At 43.6% G+C, this 18,575-nt stretch overlaps 1 protein-coding gene across 8 annotated transcripts in view; it reads left to right on the top strand.

The window, feature by feature from the left end:
* LOC135913017 (nondiscriminating glutamyl-tRNA synthetase EARS2, mitochondrial-like) overlaps positions 1-18,575 on the top strand; it is a 64,067-nt gene that overhangs the window by 5,326 nt on the left and 40,166 nt on the right. For 5 of the 8 annotated variants that reach the window (XR_011509457.1, XR_011509458.1, XR_011509459.1 and 2 more), the window contains exons 2-3: positions 415-528; positions 12,662-12,817. Coding sequence is in view for 1 of the 8 variants with exons in the window: in XM_070528574.1 (XP_070384675.1) it covers positions 415-528; positions 12,662-12,817; positions 17,243-17,287 (315 nt within the window). In the remaining 7 variants the exon portion in view is untranslated. Of the gene's footprint in view, positions 1-414; positions 529-12,661; positions 12,818-17,242; positions 18,211-18,575 lie in introns of those variants that run through there. The other 3 variants (XR_011509461.1, XR_011509460.1, XM_070528574.1) reach the window with 2 other exon arrangements.

The raw sequence follows: 18,575 nt of genomic DNA, 5'->3' as shown, positions 1-18,575 counted from the left end.
CCTATTGCAATAAGCACCTACGGCATAGTGCCATTGGTAGCGTGCTGCATGGTTTAGTGGGTGATAATCCAAACTCGCCGCAGTTCCCTGCTGCAGGCGGCGCTATGTGGGCATCACATTTTGCGTTGGCGGCATCCGGCTTCGCCCACCAGCTCGATGTGTGTCAGCGTCTTGTGCCCCAATGATCCACGAGACGCTTCACATTACATAGATATCAACAGTAGTTGAGTCTGTCAAATTTTTTTCAGCTACTTCGGATCATACGTTTTCCTGGTTAGTATGTTTTTCGTTCATTTTTTTCCAATACGTATGAACAAGGTTCTGCTGTACTACATGCATTGTCTCGCATGACGTAAGGATCAGTGCTTATCCACAAATATTTAAGATATTCTAAGCAGCTTTCTTTTATAACAGTCACGGGTAGTTGAATCTGGAGCGGCTGAGAGGATTGTGGACACGCTGTGCTGGGCTGGTCCCTGTCCCGATGAAGGACCTGGTCTGGGTGGCAGTGCAGGTCCTTATGTGCAGGTGAGCCCTTGCATACCACATCACCGACACTTCATGTGCATGTTATGTACACTGTACACCTAGGTGCAATGAGAGCAGTGAGCACAGGTGTCCTTTCATGTTGAAATGTGGCTGTGCAAGTCAATTGCGTGCAGTGGTGACACCACATAAGTTCTTCAGCAGTTTCCCTAAGTAAAATTGAAGCTTACCAGAAAACAAAGCTAACATCACATTTTCCAGGTGTGCCATCAGATGCTTGTACACACAACAGACTACAGGGTACAATGTCCAGTTACGAGTAATTCAGAATACAGCATTGTATGAATTGTGAGAGTAGTGTACGATTAATATCTGTTGTGTTTTCTAGTCTCAAAGGCTAAAGTTCTACCAAGAGTATGCACACAGACTCCTTGAGGGACGTATTCTTGCTTTGTACCTTTTGCTTGATAAATTAACCAACTGCTGTAAATGATAAGTGCTAATAAAATATGAATGCCAATGCACACTGGATCAAAAAAAAAACTGGCTTGGTAAAGTGTTGTGCTCTGCTCATGGCTACATTGAGTAGGCTCTGAGCCCCCCGCAGGGGCGTCTGCGTAAGCAGGCGTTTGGTGTGTTGCGGCACCACGTACCCGAGCACACGAGGGTTGGACCCTCCCGCGTGTAGCCGTGCACGGCTTAGCCGTGTCCGGGGAAAAGGGGATCGTGGGGGTTGAGCCAATGTCGGGTGTTTGGACCTTTATGGCCCCTCGGCGGCGACAACACACCCCTTTGGCCTCGGCTTCACGCAGACGGCACCCCCGGACTGACCCACCCGGGGGAAATCGGTAGTTGCCTTTTCCTGTCTCTCTCTCCCTCCAGCCTTCGTATTTCTCTCACTTTCCACCTTTCCTGTCTTCCCCTAGCTTCCGTTTACTTCCAATTTTTCCAGGCAGCACGGGTTAACCTTGTGTGAATAACCAACCTAGGTTATCTCATATTTGGTTATAGTGATAACGTACAGCTGGCGTTTGCAGGACCTGTTTTTACAGTCCCTGTAACGTCCCCTTGTAGGGCTCCACGGTGGGTGGTTGGCGTTATCGCCGAAAATTACATTTTTCTATGGCAAGTTCCTTTCCTCCAATTCCTGATCGCCCTCAAAAAAGAGGGCGCACCGAAGATGTATTCCAGTTCTTTGGCCATCAAAAACCGAACTTCCCACGGTACCATGTCATCCACTCTGAAAAATCCGATAAACAAGTACGAAATATCTCCCCTTTTCTAGTTTCCAAGTCCCTAACTGATGTCCTTGCTCCAGGCTACAAGGTATCAAGGCTGGCAAGTGGCGATCTCCTGTTAGAACTACATGACCAGAAACAATACGAAAAGTTGCCCAGTCTAGTGTCATTTGGGGATGTTCCATTGACAGTAACTCCTCACCGCACTCTGAACACCACCCGCGGCGTTGTGTCTGATGACGATTTGCTCCAGCTGACAGAAGCTGAGCTCTTGGAGGGCTTCAGTGAGCAGAACGTTGTCAATGTCAGAAGAATTAAGATCAGAAGGGATGGTAAAGAAATTCAAACGAAGCACCTAATACTCACATTCGGTTCAAGTATTCTGCCCGAGTCTGTAGAGGCCGGGTACATCAAGCTCCGTGTCAGACCATATGTAACGAATCCCCTAAGGTGTTTCAAATGCCAGCGTTTCGGCCACAGCTCGCAGAGCTGCCGAGGCCGCCAAACATGTGCGAAATGTAGTGCCCTTGAACACGCCACTGAAGCATGTAAAAACTCTCTCCACTGTGTAAACTGTGACGGGGATCACGCCGCGTACTCGCGGTCGTGCCCCTCATGGAAAAAGGAAAAAGAAATTGTAACTATAAAAGTAAAAGACAATATTTCGTTCAAAGAGGCACGAAGGCGGGTATCATACCTGCCCAAGAAAACCTTTGCCGATGTGGCGCGTCAGGGGGCAGCGTCACAACGGCCTCCGGCGGCTGTCTGACCCTCAAGCAGTGAGTCGGCAGTTACGTCATCTGCCCCCGCGGCGGTTGCAGCTAGCGCTGCTCCGTCAATCGAGGAGAAGGGATCATCGACCCTGAAGGTGGGCGCAGCCGAGGCTGCCTCAACCTCCCAGGTCCCTTCCAGCGCTGGCAACGGCCGGCGCAGCCAAATCTCCCAGGGAACCCCATCGACCTCCGGGCTGGTGGGCGCAGGGGTCTTGCCCTCCAAGGCGGGACTCTGCCTGGTAACTTCTCGCTCGCAAGAGCAGGTGTCCGGCGCCTCACAAGAGGCAATGGACACTACACCTATCCTCCAAGGGCGCCAAGCGCCTAAGGAGCGGCGAGGTTCACTCGAACGCTCCAGAAAGGGCAAGACCCCTATTACAGGGCCTCGAAAGAACTCTGTAATCTAATCTCTGAAATCTCTGTAAATAATAGTTCTGTTTCCGTACACACAGCACCTATTTACTCCAAATATGGATACACAGATAATACAATGGAACGTCAGAGGTCTTCTTAGAAACCTTGATGATGTGCAGGAACTCGTCCACAAATACAATCCAAAAGTGCTGTGTCTACAGGAAACACACCTAAAATCCAAACATACAAACTTTCTCCGACAGTACATAACTTATCGCAAAGATCGCGATGATGCTGTCGCATCATCGGGCGGTGTCGCCATTGTTATCCATAAGAGCATTGCGTGTCAATGTTTACAGCTACAAATGCCTCTCGAAGCAGTGGCGGTTCAAGCTGTTCTCCTAAACAAACTCATCACCATTAGTTCTCTTCACATACCCCCACATTACAAATTAACGAAACATGAATTTCAATCCTATATAGATCAATTGCCAGAACCTTATGTTGTTCTTGGCGATTTCAATGCGCCTAGCACCTTGTGGGGAGACTCTCGCATCGATGCGCGAAGTCGTCTCGTTGAACAGTTCCTTTTTTCTTCTGGAGCGTGCCTTCTAAATAAGAAAGAACCCACATATTACTCTCTTGCAAACAGATCCTTTTCGTCAATAGATCTTAGTATAGTTTCCGCGTCTATACTGCCTGAACTCAAATGGGAAGTTACGAGCAATCCTTACGGGAGCGATCACTTCCCCGTACTGCTAAGAACATCTAAAGAAAATGAATTTCCCCCACTAGTTCCTAGGTGGAAAATAAATACAGCCGACTGGGAGAAATTTCGAAATCTATCTAGAATCTCATGGGCTGATATGTCTTCCCTAGAAATCGATGCCGCTGTGGAGTATTTTACAGCGTTCATAATAGATGCCGCATCTAAATACATATCTGAAGGAAGTGGTTTGGCATGCAGACGGCGTGTCCCGTGGTGGAACGACGAATGTAGGATTTCTCGTAAGAAACAGAACAAAGCGTGGGGGTTGCTACGCGCTTCCCCCACTGCAGAGAATCTTATCAACTTTAAGAAAGTAAAATCGCAAGGCAGGAGAACCCGCAGGCAGGCCAGAAGAGAAAGTTGGCAGAACTTTTTATCAAGTATTAACACGTTTACAGATGAGGCGAAAGTCTGGAACCGTGTAAATCAGGGTGTCTACCAACCGGGAAAACCGGCAAAACCTGGAATCCTCAGGGAATTTGAACAGTCTGGAAAAACTCAGGGAAAACTCAGGGAATTGGTGCTCTTATCAGGGAAAACTAGCTGTAACTTTATTGAAAGGGAACGACAGTCATGTTAATGCTGGCTCCAATAACAGAGGAATTGCAACGAATCGTCATTGACGCCATGTCATCGGCACGATGTATTGCCAGAGTAGTTAACGGCCGATTTTCTAGACCCCGATAGTTCAGAAGCGTACGGTGAGGGGCTAGTTGGTAGGACATTATGGGAACAAAGAAAAACTGCGCAAAAAAGGACAAGACAGAGAAAGAACCACACGACACAGGTGCAGACTAACAACTGGTTTAATGCTCCAACGCCTCTTTCCTACCAACAACAGAACGCATGCGCACCAACCACAAAGACCAATGCCGCTATCATGTAGTCGAGCCTAGAAACGCCAACTCCTTGCGGTACAAATGTATGGAAGCCTCACTAACACATTTATCTGGCCCTAATCTCGCGATTTCTAAAGCTTCGATTACTTCACGCTCTCTTATCCCTTGTGCGTCCGACAATCTTAGTCCCGCCGAAAAGTGGGGTACAAACATTGCCGTCATGCCTGCAGGTCTTGCAATGCTTAGGAAGATGCTGTCCTCTAGAATCATCTAGGGAATTGGCATGTTCTAATAATCTAATATTAATGCAGCGGCCTGTTTGTCCAACGTACACGTTGCCACAACTCAGCGGAATCTCATAGATGACATTCGCACTACAAGGCACAAACTTGTTCCTGTGGTTAGTGCTGCACTCGATTTTCTTTTTCCTATCAGGTCTAACTAAATTGCACAGACTGGACAGCTTACAAGGTGCCGAAAAGAGAACCTGTATGCCGAATTTGTGTGTTGTGTTTGTGTCGTGTGGTTCTTTCTCTGTCTTGTCCTTTTTTGCGCAGTTTTTCTTTGTTCCCGATAGTTCGCACGGCTTTGCGGCACCACCACGTACTCCATATAGTCAATGTATATTGCCCTGACTGCAGATCTGAAATGGCATTAATCAAAGCCGCCACCGCCGCTCTTTTGATTATCTCGCCGCCTCGAACCGGCACTCTCGCCCGCAGATCCGCTGGCAGCCGTAACCACCACCGCGGCAACGTTAGGCCTAGCTGCTTCCTTCTACGTTCGCTATTAAGCTTCTTGCCGTGCGGTGCCGTGTTTTTCATTGAAAAAATTCGCCGCTATCACCAATGGCACCGACTGCGCCTTTGTAATCCTCGCGATTGGCTTTGAAACTCGCAGAGCACAGCGCCTTGCGTAATGCCAGTCTCTGGAAGTTAACTTCGCCTGAGTACAGTAGTGTTAGGCGGTGAAGCAAAACAAGTGTGGGAAGGGACAATTGTCAGGGGACACAGTATGTATTCCTTAAATATACACACGTGCACTCCCATCTCCTGTCACGGTACAAGCACCGATATTCCTAGTAAGTGTACTGGCAGGCCTTAAGAGCTTTTTCAGGCGTGCCTATGGCAATTTTAGCCCTTAAGGGCAGTTAAAGACAGGCATTCATTATCTTTGGACTGCCCGATTTTCGCATGGTTTTGCAGCCTCTAGGGAATCCAAAAAATTGGACGTTGACTGTACAACTGACCAAGAGGATGCTTCAAATGATCCATGTGGCGAAAGCGTGGTAGAAGGAGGGTGGGAACAGAAAGGACTGACGCACTGAGGAATTAACGGGAAAGGAAGTGTGCCGCCGTCTTTTTGAAGGAGCTTGAGCTAAAAAAACTAAGTGTTGGCTGACGCCGAGATACAGGTGTCTCTCATCCAAACCAAAATGAACTGTTTTAAGCAGTGAAACCCAACACTGAGATGTTATGTACGGGCTGAGAGTATGTCAGGACAGTTGAGGTTGACTTCCCAGCTGCTAAGAGAGAACCTTAGTTGTGACGAAGTTCAGGCCTCATACAGATGAGCTTGCTATCAGTTGATAGAAATAGCTCATATTAAAAAATATACTTATGTATGCATCTCCTTTTCATTCGTATTTGAAAATGTTTGACCCAATTTGGAATGGGTTTCACCATTTCTTTCGCTGTGCATTTTACTAACACCTTCCTTCTGTTTTCTTTTTAAATAAAATAGATATTATTCCTTACTATTCAAACTGGATGAAGTCATTTTTTTTTGTTTCAGCATGCTTACTACAGAGTGATAGCATCGGGCAACGTGGTGTCAGCCTGTCTTGACATAAAACAAAGTTCTGGCTCATTCAGGGAATTTCGCAAAGGTGCTCAGGGAAAACCTGGAAAGCTCAGGGAATTTGGAAATGTCAACTTGGTAGACACCCTGTAAATAGAATTAGAGGGCGGCAAACATATTCACTCCCTCTAGTAAATACACAGGGCGATACACTGAAAGATCAGGCCGACTCACTGGGGGAACACTTTGAGAGTGTATCAAGCTCAAATCATTATTCACAACCCTTCCTAAAATATAAACAAATACCAGAATGCAAGCCACTCATCAATAAATGCCGACAGAATGAACGGTACAATTGCCCTTTTAGTGCTGCCGAGTTGAAAGCTGCCTTGAGCGCATGCAAGACCTCTGCACCGGGATCCGATAGAATCATGTATGAAATGCTCAAAAACTTACACAATGACACGCAAGTAACACTACTTACACTCTCCAACACTATCTGGGACGCAGGGTACCTTCCAACAGCATGGAAAGAAGCCATTGTAGTCCCTGTTTTGAAACAAGGGAAAGACCCTTCTTCAGTGGCAAGTTACCGCCCGACAGCCCTCACAAGCTGCATGTGTAAGGTATTTGAAAAAATTACGAACCGGCGACTCATCCATTTCCTTGAACAAAACAAAATGCTTGATCCCTTTCAGTGTGGCTTCCGAGAAGGGCGCTGCACTACCGACCATCTTGTACGTATCGAAGGACATATTCGTGACGCGTTTGTACACAAACAGTTCTTCTTATCGATATTCCTCGATATGGAGAAGGCGTACGATACGACCTGGCGCTACGGAATCTTGAGAGATTTGTCAGAAATGGGCATTCATGGTAATATGCTAAACGTAATAAAAAGCTACTTGTCCAATCGTACTTTCCGGATGAAAGTAGGCAATGTGCTGTCACGTCCTTTTGCACAAGAAACCGGTGTACCCCAGGGTGGCATGCTCGGTTGCACACTCTTTATTGTTAAGATGACAACACTTCGTGCTTCCTTACCACCGGCCATATTGTATTCCGTCTATGTGGACGACATTCAAATAGGTTTCAAATCCTGTAACCTCGCAGTGTGCGGGAGACAGGTACAGCATGGTTTCAGGGTGTCTACCAACCGGGAAAACCGGGAATTCTCAGGGAATTTGAACAGTCTGGAAAAACTCAGGGAAAACTCGGGGAATTTGTGCTTCCATCAGGGAAAATTAGCTGCGACTTATTGAAAGGGAACGAAAGTCGTGTTAATGCTGGCTCCAGTAACAGAGGAATCGCAACGAATCGTCATTGACGCCGTGTCATCGGCACGATGTATTGCCAGAGTAGTTAACGACCGATTTTCTAGACGCCCGATTTTTCGGACATGCCCGATAATTTGCACGGTTTTGCGGCACCACCACGTACTCCATATAGTCAATGTATACTGCCCTGACTGCAGGTCTGAAATGGCATTAATCAAAGCCGCCACCGCCGCTATTTTGATTATCTCGCCGCCTCGAACCGGCACTCTCGCAGGCCGATCCGCTGGCAGCCGTAACCACCACCGCGGCAACGTTAGGCCTAGCTGCTTCTATGTTCGCTATTAAGCTTCTTGCCGTGCTGTGCCGTGTTTTTCATTGAAAGAATTCGCCGATATCACCAATGGCACCGACTCCGCCTTTATAATCCTAGCGATTGGCTTTGAAACTCGCAGAGCACAGCGCGTTGCGTAATGCCAGTCTCCGAGAGTTAGGTTCGCCTCAGTACACTAGTGTTAGGCGGTGAAGCATAACAAGCGTGGGAAGGGGGCAATTGTCACGGGACATAGTATGTATTCCTTAATTACACATGCGTGCACCCCGTCTGCTGTCGCAGTGCAAGCCCTGATATGCCTAATAAGCGTACTGGAAGGCCTTCAGAGCTTTTTCAGACTTGCCTGTGGTAATTTTAGCCCTTAAAGGCAGTTAAAGACATGCATTAATTTTTTTCAGACTGCCCGTTTTTTTTTTCGTTCTTTTTTTTGCGGCCCCTCGGAAATCCGAAAAATGAAATGTTGACTGTACAACTGACCAAGAGGATGCTTCAGATGATCCATGTGGTGAAAGCGTGGATCATCATCATGTGGTGAAAGGAGGATGAGAACAGAAAGGACCGACGCACTGAGGAATTAACGGGAAAGGAATTGCCGGCGACTTTTTGAAGGAGCTTGAGCTAAAATAACTAAGTGTTGGCTGACGCTGAGACACAGGTGACCCTCATCCAAACCAAAATAAATTGTTTAAGCAGTGAAACCCAACACTGAGATGTTGTGTACGGGCTGAGAGCATGTCAGGACAGTTGAGGTTGACTTTCGAGCTGCTGAGAGAAAACCTTAATAATTAGTTGTGACAAAGTTCAGGACTTCATACAGATGAGCTTGCTATCAGTTGATGGAAATAGCTGATATTAAAAAAATATTTACTTATGTATGCATCTTCTTTTCATTCGTATTTGAAAATGTTCGACTCAATTTGGAATGGGCTTTACCATTTCTTTCTCTGTGCATTTTACATCTTCCTTCTGTTTTCTTTTTAAATAAAATAGATATTACTCCTTGCTATTCAAACTGGATTAAGTCTTTTTTTTTGTTTCAGTATGCTTACTAGAGAGTGACAGCATCGGGCAACATGGTGTCGGCCTGTCTTGACATAAAACAAAGTTCTGGCTCATTCAGGGAATTTCGCAAAGGTGCTCAGGGAAAACCTGGAAAACTCAGGGAATTTGGAAATGTCAACTTGGTAGACACCTTGGGTTTGAACAAGGTGTCAGGGTGGGCAGAGAAAAATGGATTCAATATCAATCCTCATAAGCGTTCTTGTGTTTTGTTTACAAGGAAGAGAGGCCTGGTTCCGGATCCCTGCTTAGAAGTGTGTGGAAAACAGATACCTGTAAACAAAGAACACAAATTTCTAGGTGTCATACTTGACTACAGACTCACTTTCGTCCCCCACATTGAACATATTAAAGAAAAATGTCTGAAAACAATGAACATAATGAAACTTCTATTCCAGACTACGTGGGGTAGTGACAGGAAGTGTTTAATGAATCTATATAAAAGCCTCATTCGATCGCGACTAGACTATGGTGCCGTCATTTATCACTCTGCCGCCCCGAGCGCACTAAAGATGCTAGACCCTGTTCACCATCTGGGTATCCGTTTAGCCACTGGAGCTTTCAGAACGAGTCTCGTACAAAGTTTATATGCAGAATCGAATGAGTGGTCACTTCATATCCAGAGAACATACATCAGCCAAACATATTTTTTGAAAGTCCACTCTAATCCCGAACATCTCTGTTTTAACGCCATTAATGATATGACATATGCTACACTATTTCGTAATCGTCCTTCCGTAAGACAACCTTTCTCGCTGCGTGTGAGGGAGCTTAGTCATGAAATGCATGTTCCAGTCCTCGAACTTCGCCTAATGCATCCAGCCAAGCTGCTACCTCCTTGGGAGTGGCAGTTGATACAGTGCGATACATCTTTCATGGAAGTTACAAAAAACGCTCCAGAGATTGAAATCCAGATGCATTTCCGGGAACTCCAGCACAAACACTCCTGCACGGAGTTCTACACAGACGCATCGAAGTCACACAACGGGGTGTCCTACGCAGCCGTCGGGCCATCCTTCTCGGAAACCGATGTACTGCATGCGGAGACTAGTATCTTTACGGCTGAGGCCTACGCACTACTGTCGGCTGTGAAGCATATCAGGAAATCAAAACTCCAGAAAGCAGTAATATATACGGATTCCCTTAGTGTTGTGAAGGCCTTGATGGCATTCTCTAACCACAAAAATCCGGTAATTAACGAACTTTATTCTGCTCTGTGTAAAGCGTATATAGGTAATCGGCATGTCATCATATGCTGGGTGCCAGGTCATAGGGGCATCGAAGGTAACGTTCTTGCGGACCAGATGGCCACGTCAGTTGCATCGCATTCAGCTAATCCCACCGCTGCAGTTCCTGGCACAGACCTGAAGCCCTTCTTACGGAGGAAACTACGGAACCAGTGGCAACGGCTATGGGACGCGGAAACAAATAATAAGCTCCACGTGATAAAGCCACAGTTAGCATTCTCGCCTTCCGTAATAAAATCACGCTGGACAGATGTCCTATTCTGTCGTCTAAGAATAGGACACACATTTGGCACACATAACTTTTTACTCACCGGAAACGAGCCTCCAACCTGTGGTAGATGCGGGGAGAGGCTCACCGTCCTCCACGTCCTTCTGGAGTGTCGGAAAGCCGAATCTGAAAGAAACATTTTCCCTTAGCATACCGCCAGCACATCCCCCTTCATCCAGTAATGTTACTAGGCCCAGAACCGCTGTTTGACTCCAGCGCAGTCCTGGGCTTCCTGAAAGATGTTGTATTACATGTTATTAGCCCCACACACTCGTAGCGTCTCCTCTGTTTAGAGGATGCCGCTGTGATATCTGTTTCATATAGCACATGCCTCTAGGCCCTTGTGTTTCAAGGGCTCTGGCGAGGCAGTGGTGCTCCAGGTAATTTCACCATCTAATATATTTTCTGTATTGCATCACTCTTTCACGATGGATTTTATTACACATAGAACACGTCATTTGTCATCGACATAATCTTATTACATATAGATTTTACGCACTCTAGAGCGACTATATTTAAGGCCCCTATACAGCCACTTTACATTAACCCCATAGAACTCATAATTACATTGCGAACTTATCAACACTGCCTTGGCGCTCTTTGGCCACACTTGGCCCTTGCGCCAATAAACACTACATATCATCATAGGCTCTGAGCCATCCATGTATTCCTGCTTTATATTAGAAATTCATAAAGGTGTGCTTGGAGATTTGTGTGGGGTACCACTGTTAATTCCATCCGTCTGTGTACGTGTGCATGCATACACATTACTATCGTGCCATCTTAAGAGACATATTTTATATTTATTGTTTTGAGGAATTCGCTTGTCATAATACGGCATGGGCTTGGCTCATAAAATAGTGAAGATGCAGAGGTTGTGAAAGGGAACCTGTGGGTGTATTTCTCATCAGAATTATTGTCACATCACATCAGTAATCAAGCACGCTGAAACACGAGGGCAGCAGAAACATTGTGATGCAGTGAACTTCAGCGGCCACCGTGGGACACTATGCTGAGTGTTGCAGAGCACAAAAGTAAAATTTTCACCAGAATATGGGCAGTAGGAAGAACATCATACTGTGAGCAACTGTATGCACACTGTGTACACCCGGCAACAAAATATTGCCGGGCATGAGATCTAAGAAAAATCTGAATATCGGCATATTAGCGGCATCATGAAACTGCTGAAATGTAAAAGCGCGGGTGGCACAGAGTGGGGAAAACGAAACCTTTCAACTGCCCGTGTAGTTGTCGAGAATAACATCAATGAAATCTTTCTAAATATCAAATACAACTGGACAAATACCATTTTCTTTCACCTTCTAATGAAATTCAATGCTCTTTTGATTATGAATGGTTTAGTGCTAGCGACAGAATTATGAGGAGCACGCCTTCGTTATCATGCTAGTATTGTAATGTCCCGAGGGAGTACCTGATTGTGTCCTGCATTCACCTCAATTTCTCGATTGCTAATGCTCTGTGCTCAATAATGTTGATACCTTAGATGTTTTCGAGAATCAATCTGTCACTTTAGCTTAACTTAATGTTTACCTCTGGTGTCCCTTTAAAACATATGGAACTTGATATTAAGAAGTACGCAGCTGGCTGAATTCAGAAAGCTGCATGCTTTCACAGCAAACATATCTCTTCAGTGTGGCCTGGCACTGAACAGGTTTCTGTAACACTGTCTATGTGCATCCATAGTATTTGAACAATGCTGCCTCTGTATGCATTATGTGCATGGATACAATATCGAATGTATTTCAGGTCATATTGTTTTCAGCTGTGGGGAAACACTGTTGAGTGCCTTCATTATGTCACATTTCATGCCATTTTTCCGAGAACTCGTGAGAAGTGATTTCTCAAAATAATCTTGGTTAGTTACCTTCAATGTTAAGGGGCTGGCGAATATTCAGTACTATGGGTACTGGTTCAGTGGACACTTGCCAAAAGAAGGGAAAAATAATTCGTGGTACCCCGAAACATGGTGTCGAGGCTTATTAAGAAATTGTTTTCCTTAAGCGGTTGCCTAACCAATTCTTTCATCTCTCTAAGGACAGATCTATTGCAAATGTCAAAAGGGTAGCTTCTTTGTTCATTTAATGCTCTTGCTGAAGTTTCAAAATTAGTGATCTGTTTAACCCATGCTTCTGAGCTCCTAGTTCCCATGTGGTAACATCGTGACTGTGGTGTGGCCACTGTGGTGAATGTGTGTTGTAGACTGGCCATGCCTACTGGTGTTACTGCTTGGAGCTATGGCTGGAAATTCTCCAGAAGAATGCCCTACGAAATCAGGAGCTGCCCCGTTATGACAACCGGTGTCATTTGCTGGAAAAGAACCCACCAGGACAACAACCCTATGCGATTCGCCTAAAGGTCAGTGTTTGCCCTTTAGTACTAATCTCTCTATATCCTTTTACTGCACTTTTATGCAAATAAGTGCTTCACTTGTAGAAAAAAATGTCGTGTAAGAAACTTGGTGCATCAGACATGCTTTCAACTAATGGCCTACATGACTTGTACTTAAATTAAATATGTAGCTTTCTACATCAAAAAAGAAATTCAATGGATCTCTCATGTATATGGAAATGGGTTATACAAGCAAAGCTTTCTTTGATATTTACTGAAATGTTTTCACTTCTTCACTTCGATGTAGCTCAATGCTCCTTGATCAGTGCACACTCTGGCCCCATTTTGTTCTCTTAACCTTTCTCACCACACACAGCTGCTTTTGATGTCGACTTCTTCAATGCTCTTGGGCCATCTTCTCCAATTTTCTCCTACCAGCTTCATTTCTTGTCTCTTGTACTGCTTGTCTATTTGGGAACCTATGCAGTGGCACATACTGAATATCTGTAGGATACCATATTCCTCCATTAACCCTTTCAGACGCCACTTTACCCCGTTGATTGAAAAGTTGCTTTCACCACATCTCTTGCATCTTCAGGATCGTAGAAAGTGTACAGCTGCAGAAAAGATTAAGAATTTTCAATTGTTTAGTGAGTTTTGTCAAGTTTACAAAATTTCAACTCCATGCGAAAACTCACTACAGGAACACAAAATATGAGAACATGCACTATTTCGTGTTTTGAAAAGCACTTATCCAGCAACTTGAAAATTATGCCTGGTGCATGACATTGTAAAAAACAATGAAAAAGTGAACCCGCTACATACAACATACTGACACAGAGTAAAAACACCCAGCCGTCTACCTTCCCACTCATTTTACTAAAACATTCTGCATACTCTTCAAAATTGCGGCGCAGTTCCAATAATAAGTGTTTCAAGATGTATAAAACACATTTTAAATACCATTACTTTCGTCAGTGTTTTTGCTATTGATGCACTCTCCTGCTGTGCACAATTGTGTAGACAGCGTCTCAAAGGGTTAAAATAATCAAGGATGCTTTCTTTGTCTCTGGCCCCCCACTTTTCAGCTGTTGGCTGCTGCTACCTTGCCAGTTGTACACTTTGGCAAAGAGGCAAAGAAAGCTTCACTTTAATATTTCTGTGGAGCAACATGGTATAACACAGATACTATCAAATAAGTGTATGTAGATCTATTTGAGATACTCTTCTGAACAATTCATGATCTTATTACTTTAAATGGCAGAATTCACCACATGCGTGCATAACCAAAATATCCTATCTGAACCTAAATGTACTTCCTGTACTAACTTTGCATTTTAACTTAGTCTCTTAAAACTTGCGTAGAGCAACTTGTACTTACTTTTTCAGCTGAAAATTATTTATGTTTTTCACTGTCATCGTAGTTGTGAAAGTTTCAGTTTCAGCCAAAAGGCAGCATATTGATAGCGATAGCAAAGTATTAGACAACTAAGTAAGGTCCGTAGTTCTATCAGTTGTATAAATTGCCGTAAACATTTGTTTACTAATTGGATTAACAAGTAAGGTGTCACAAGCGCAGAGGCAAACATGAGCAGAGCTCACTCGGCGACTGCGGACACTCGCTGTCACAGTGCTGGTGTGATGTTGAGCGGCAAGAGTGGTCACGGCTCGCCCTCGCACCAACAGCACATGGTGCGCAGCCCCGATTTTATTGCACTTAGACTTTACATGAATCCTCACGGCGATGTTGATACCGAAAATTCGCGTGGAGTGTCCATATATTTGTTATCGTGATAAAAAAAATTGAATCCTTTTTTGGTACTGAAGAACTCAATAAATTTGATACCACAAACGAGGGGTTTCAAAAACTTTTGATTATATTGCATAATTTTTTTTTTTTCTTTATTGTTTGTTTCACGGATTCTCTCCGTGTAGGGGGCAGAGGTAAAGGCAAAATGCCTGACAGAGCCTCTGCGCCCCTACAGTTCAAGGCAGCATGGCATATCATTCACATACATATTTGTCGAACATATCATTTACAGCACACAGCAACGAAAAATTCAATTATTCAGAACACATGTCTCGAAAGCATTACTTTTGATTCAACGGGATAGATTTCGAAAAACCAGAAGATACATACGCAATAGGTATTACATAACAATAAAATTGGCTTACACCAGAAGTCAACAAAGAAAATAAAACCATAGAATCACTTGCTCGAAAATAAATAGCACATACAGTAAGTAGATCAGTACATAGAAACATTTCAGAAAAAAAAAACGAAGGTTTAGACTGATACACAATGTAAATGCCGAAACAATGGCAAACATGAGTTACAAGCGCTGAGAAAAATCTGTAACATAACTGAGGTTACATGTGTTATCAGGGATGAGCACAAGTTACTCAAAATGAAAATGCAATGTCACTGCCCACTAATAGGTTTTTACAGTCATTTTTGAACCTGTGGAAGGATTGTGTGTATTGTACATTAAAGTGATTACTGTTTAATATATTAATCGTTTGATAATTCAATGTTTGCTTTCCGTAATTAGTTCTTGTGGCGGGCTTTACATAGTGTGGTTTACGTATTGGGTATGAGGTGCAACTGTCGACAGGTATTGTGTGCAGCCTATTTTTATATATCCACTGCAGTAGTTTGAAATAATAAACTTGATCTACTTTAAGCATGCTATATTTAATGAAGAGCGGTTTTGTTCGGAGTCCTCGTTTGTCACCCACATAGTTTTCACACATTCTCAATATTTTCTTTTGTACAAGGATTAGTTTGTTGTAGTTTGAAGCTGACGTAGTTCCCCAAACTAAAATGCCATAACTGAGTTTTGAATAGAAAAGTGAGTAATATAATGTTTGTTTCAACCAGGTGGGTAGTATATTTTGTATTTTATACATGCAGCCACAAACTTAATAATTATAATAATAACATTAATAATTATAAGATTAGCGTGAATTAATTTTTGCCAGCTCGATTTAATCTCAACAGCAATGTGCAAATTGTTTGCACGGCGCTTCAAATGTTTACTGTTAGTCATACTATGCAGAGTCATATTGCCGGTATAGTTATTGAAGTCTATGTATGTAATAGTGTAATTACCATGCTAATATGTCTCTTACCTTTTTGCATGTGGTCGTAGAACTGGAAAAGTTTGAAGCACGCACCATTATAGTTTAAAGCCTATAGTGCCCAAAAATTCATGAGGAAATGAAGACTGTCTATAGTGACGATTGTCTCATCAGTTGCCACTGCTGTGAGGTGGAAAAGAAATTTCCAAACTGTTCGCATGTCTCTCACTGATAAACTTAGGAATTGCCAACCCTCTTTCACTGATAATGCGGCCACAGTGAGGAAAGAGGGAAGACTTAATTTTGCAAGATCGACACGCTACCATTCAAATGATAATGCAAAAATTATGCTTAAACTATGGTAGCATTTGTAACATAGTTCATTACAAATTGCATGTGTCTAAGGTGTTTGCACGTTGAGTACCTCAACTGCTAACTCCTCTTCGGAGGCAAACATGATTCAACCTGTCAAGGCAGATTCTCACTCTTTTGAAGCACCATGAAGAAGATTATTATTAGTCGTTTGGCAACTATAGATGAATGTTGTATCTGCCTATATGATCCAGAGACTAAAGAGATCAGCAAAGAGTGGAAGCACTCCAATTCCCATTTGCCCAAAAAGGCCAAGGTGCCAAACTCTAAATGAAGGTCATGTTGTCAGTATTCTTTGATTGTTGTGAAGTCATCTTGGTAGAGCTACTTCAATAACCATCTGACTATCAGCAGCCCATAATAATGCTCACTACTGCACAAACTTCTACATGCACTGAAGCAAAAACACCATGGTAGGCTTTTCGATGGTGCCCGTCTTCTAGCCAATAATGCACCCAAACACTCATCTCAATCGCTGCTGTGGAAGCAAAACAATCTGGGCTATGAAGTATTTCTTCGCCCACCTCTCAAGAGATCAATAGTCATTCAAGAGATCGATAGTCAGTCAAGAGATTGAACAGTGTTCTTTCATAAAATCTGAGACTTCTACAATAAAGGCCTACAGAGGATTAAAAAAGGCTGACAGAAATATGGTAACTACGCAGAGGTCTAACTACAACGAAGAAAAAAGTTCTGCATTTATTTATTTCTTGGGGATGATCAGAACATCTTGATATGGCCTCATATAACATACTTATTAATTACATAAACATCAAATGTTGTGATGTCAATTATTGCTATTATTTTATTTTTGGTAGAGGAAGTTCTTGTTCCCACATCTTAAAAGCTGCAATAGTTTTAGCCCATTGTATAAGAAAACAGTTTGCCCTCTCAGTATTTTATTATCTACTCAAGTAATATTAATTATTGACTACTAGGTATTACTCTTTTCCACTGCTTTTATGGCTAATGCACAATATATTCTGATTTGACATGCAGCTGACAGAAGGCAACCTGACATTTCAAGATGGTCAGCAACCCTAAATTTTCATGGGCCAGCAACCCTAAATTTGGCTCAAACGGAAGGAGATCCTGCGAGTAAGGACCGCATGCCTGCACCATACCGATTGTGTGTGCAGTACTTGGAACTCAAAGAAAATTGTAAAAATTCATACTGGTCCTTGACCTGGATAAATTTCTTGTCACTTGTCTAGCTTTTCTTTTTTGAGGTGCCTGTGTAACTTTAAGTTTCACATTGTATTCGGGTGGATGCCAACTTTAGCTATTATACAAATCTACCTGCCCCTTGCAGATCTCCAGCGAACTGATTCGGTCAGCACAATGGTGTGCTCACATTTGTATGTGTTTATCCAAGAGATATATAGTATCATACATCATGTGCACTTGGCGCAGTTGAGGACTTCCAGAATACAAGCTGCAATACTCATTTTCTATCTTATCAATATAAATGGGCTTCGAGCCTCTCGCACTAGCTCTGCATTGTTGTCTCTTGCTGCCTACTTGAGGTGCTAGCTGCTCTTTGGTGCAGATAACCTGGCCACCACTCTGCTTAGGACTAAGGTGTATGCAAGTCACTTTTAGTGTGACTGCAGCCAGAAGCTTGTAATGGGGCTTGCTCTGTCTGTCCATCCAGTTCAGTTATACCACGACATGTGCGACGTGCTGTCATTGTCATCATGCTGTTATCGTGCTACTATCATTCACACATTTTGGGGATTTTGCACAACATTGCAGGAGTTTCAGAAACAAGAGTTGTGGGGGAGTCAGGGAAGTGACTGTTGTTGCAGTGAATGAGTTCAGTACTACTGTAAAAATTGCTGAAGTCTGCTTGTTTTTCTCTTGCAACTCTCCGAAGATTTCGGCATTGTTCTCGTGCAGATAATAGCGCAGTGTACCCATTGAGTATCACTTACAAACTGTGTCTCCTTGATTTCTGTGTACGTGTGCAGGCCTGACCCTTTTCCTTAGCTTTCTTTTTGGCTGTGCAGCACTACCATCTCATAAATAACAGTGCAGATCAGTAATTGGACTGCCTCTTCTTGCTTGTCCGGGTTGGCTGCCGAAGTATCATCACACTGTACAGCGCAGCTGCATGCGAAGCTCGATTTCATCTCAAGAGCAATGTGCAAGTTGTGTACACATCGCTTCAAATGTTTACAGCCATACTATGCAGAGTCATACTGCAACACTGACTACACATCACATAGTATTACACAATACTATCATTGCTTTGCATTTAAGGTGAAACTGCTGGTTCGGTAGGGGAAAACAGAACTTTCCCAGTGAGAGGATTGTCTGAACTGCGATTAAT

Source organism: Dermacentor albipictus, unplaced genomic scaffold (genome assembly GCF_038994185.2).
Source record: "Dermacentor albipictus isolate Rhodes 1998 colony unplaced genomic scaffold, USDA_Dalb.pri_finalv2 scaffold_13, whole genome shotgun sequence".
NCBI classification, from domain to species: Eukaryota; Metazoa; Arthropoda; class Arachnida; order Ixodida; family Ixodidae; genus Dermacentor; species Dermacentor albipictus.
Note: the sequence above shows the minus strand (reverse complement) of the source record. Positions and strands in the feature narration are given on the sequence as shown.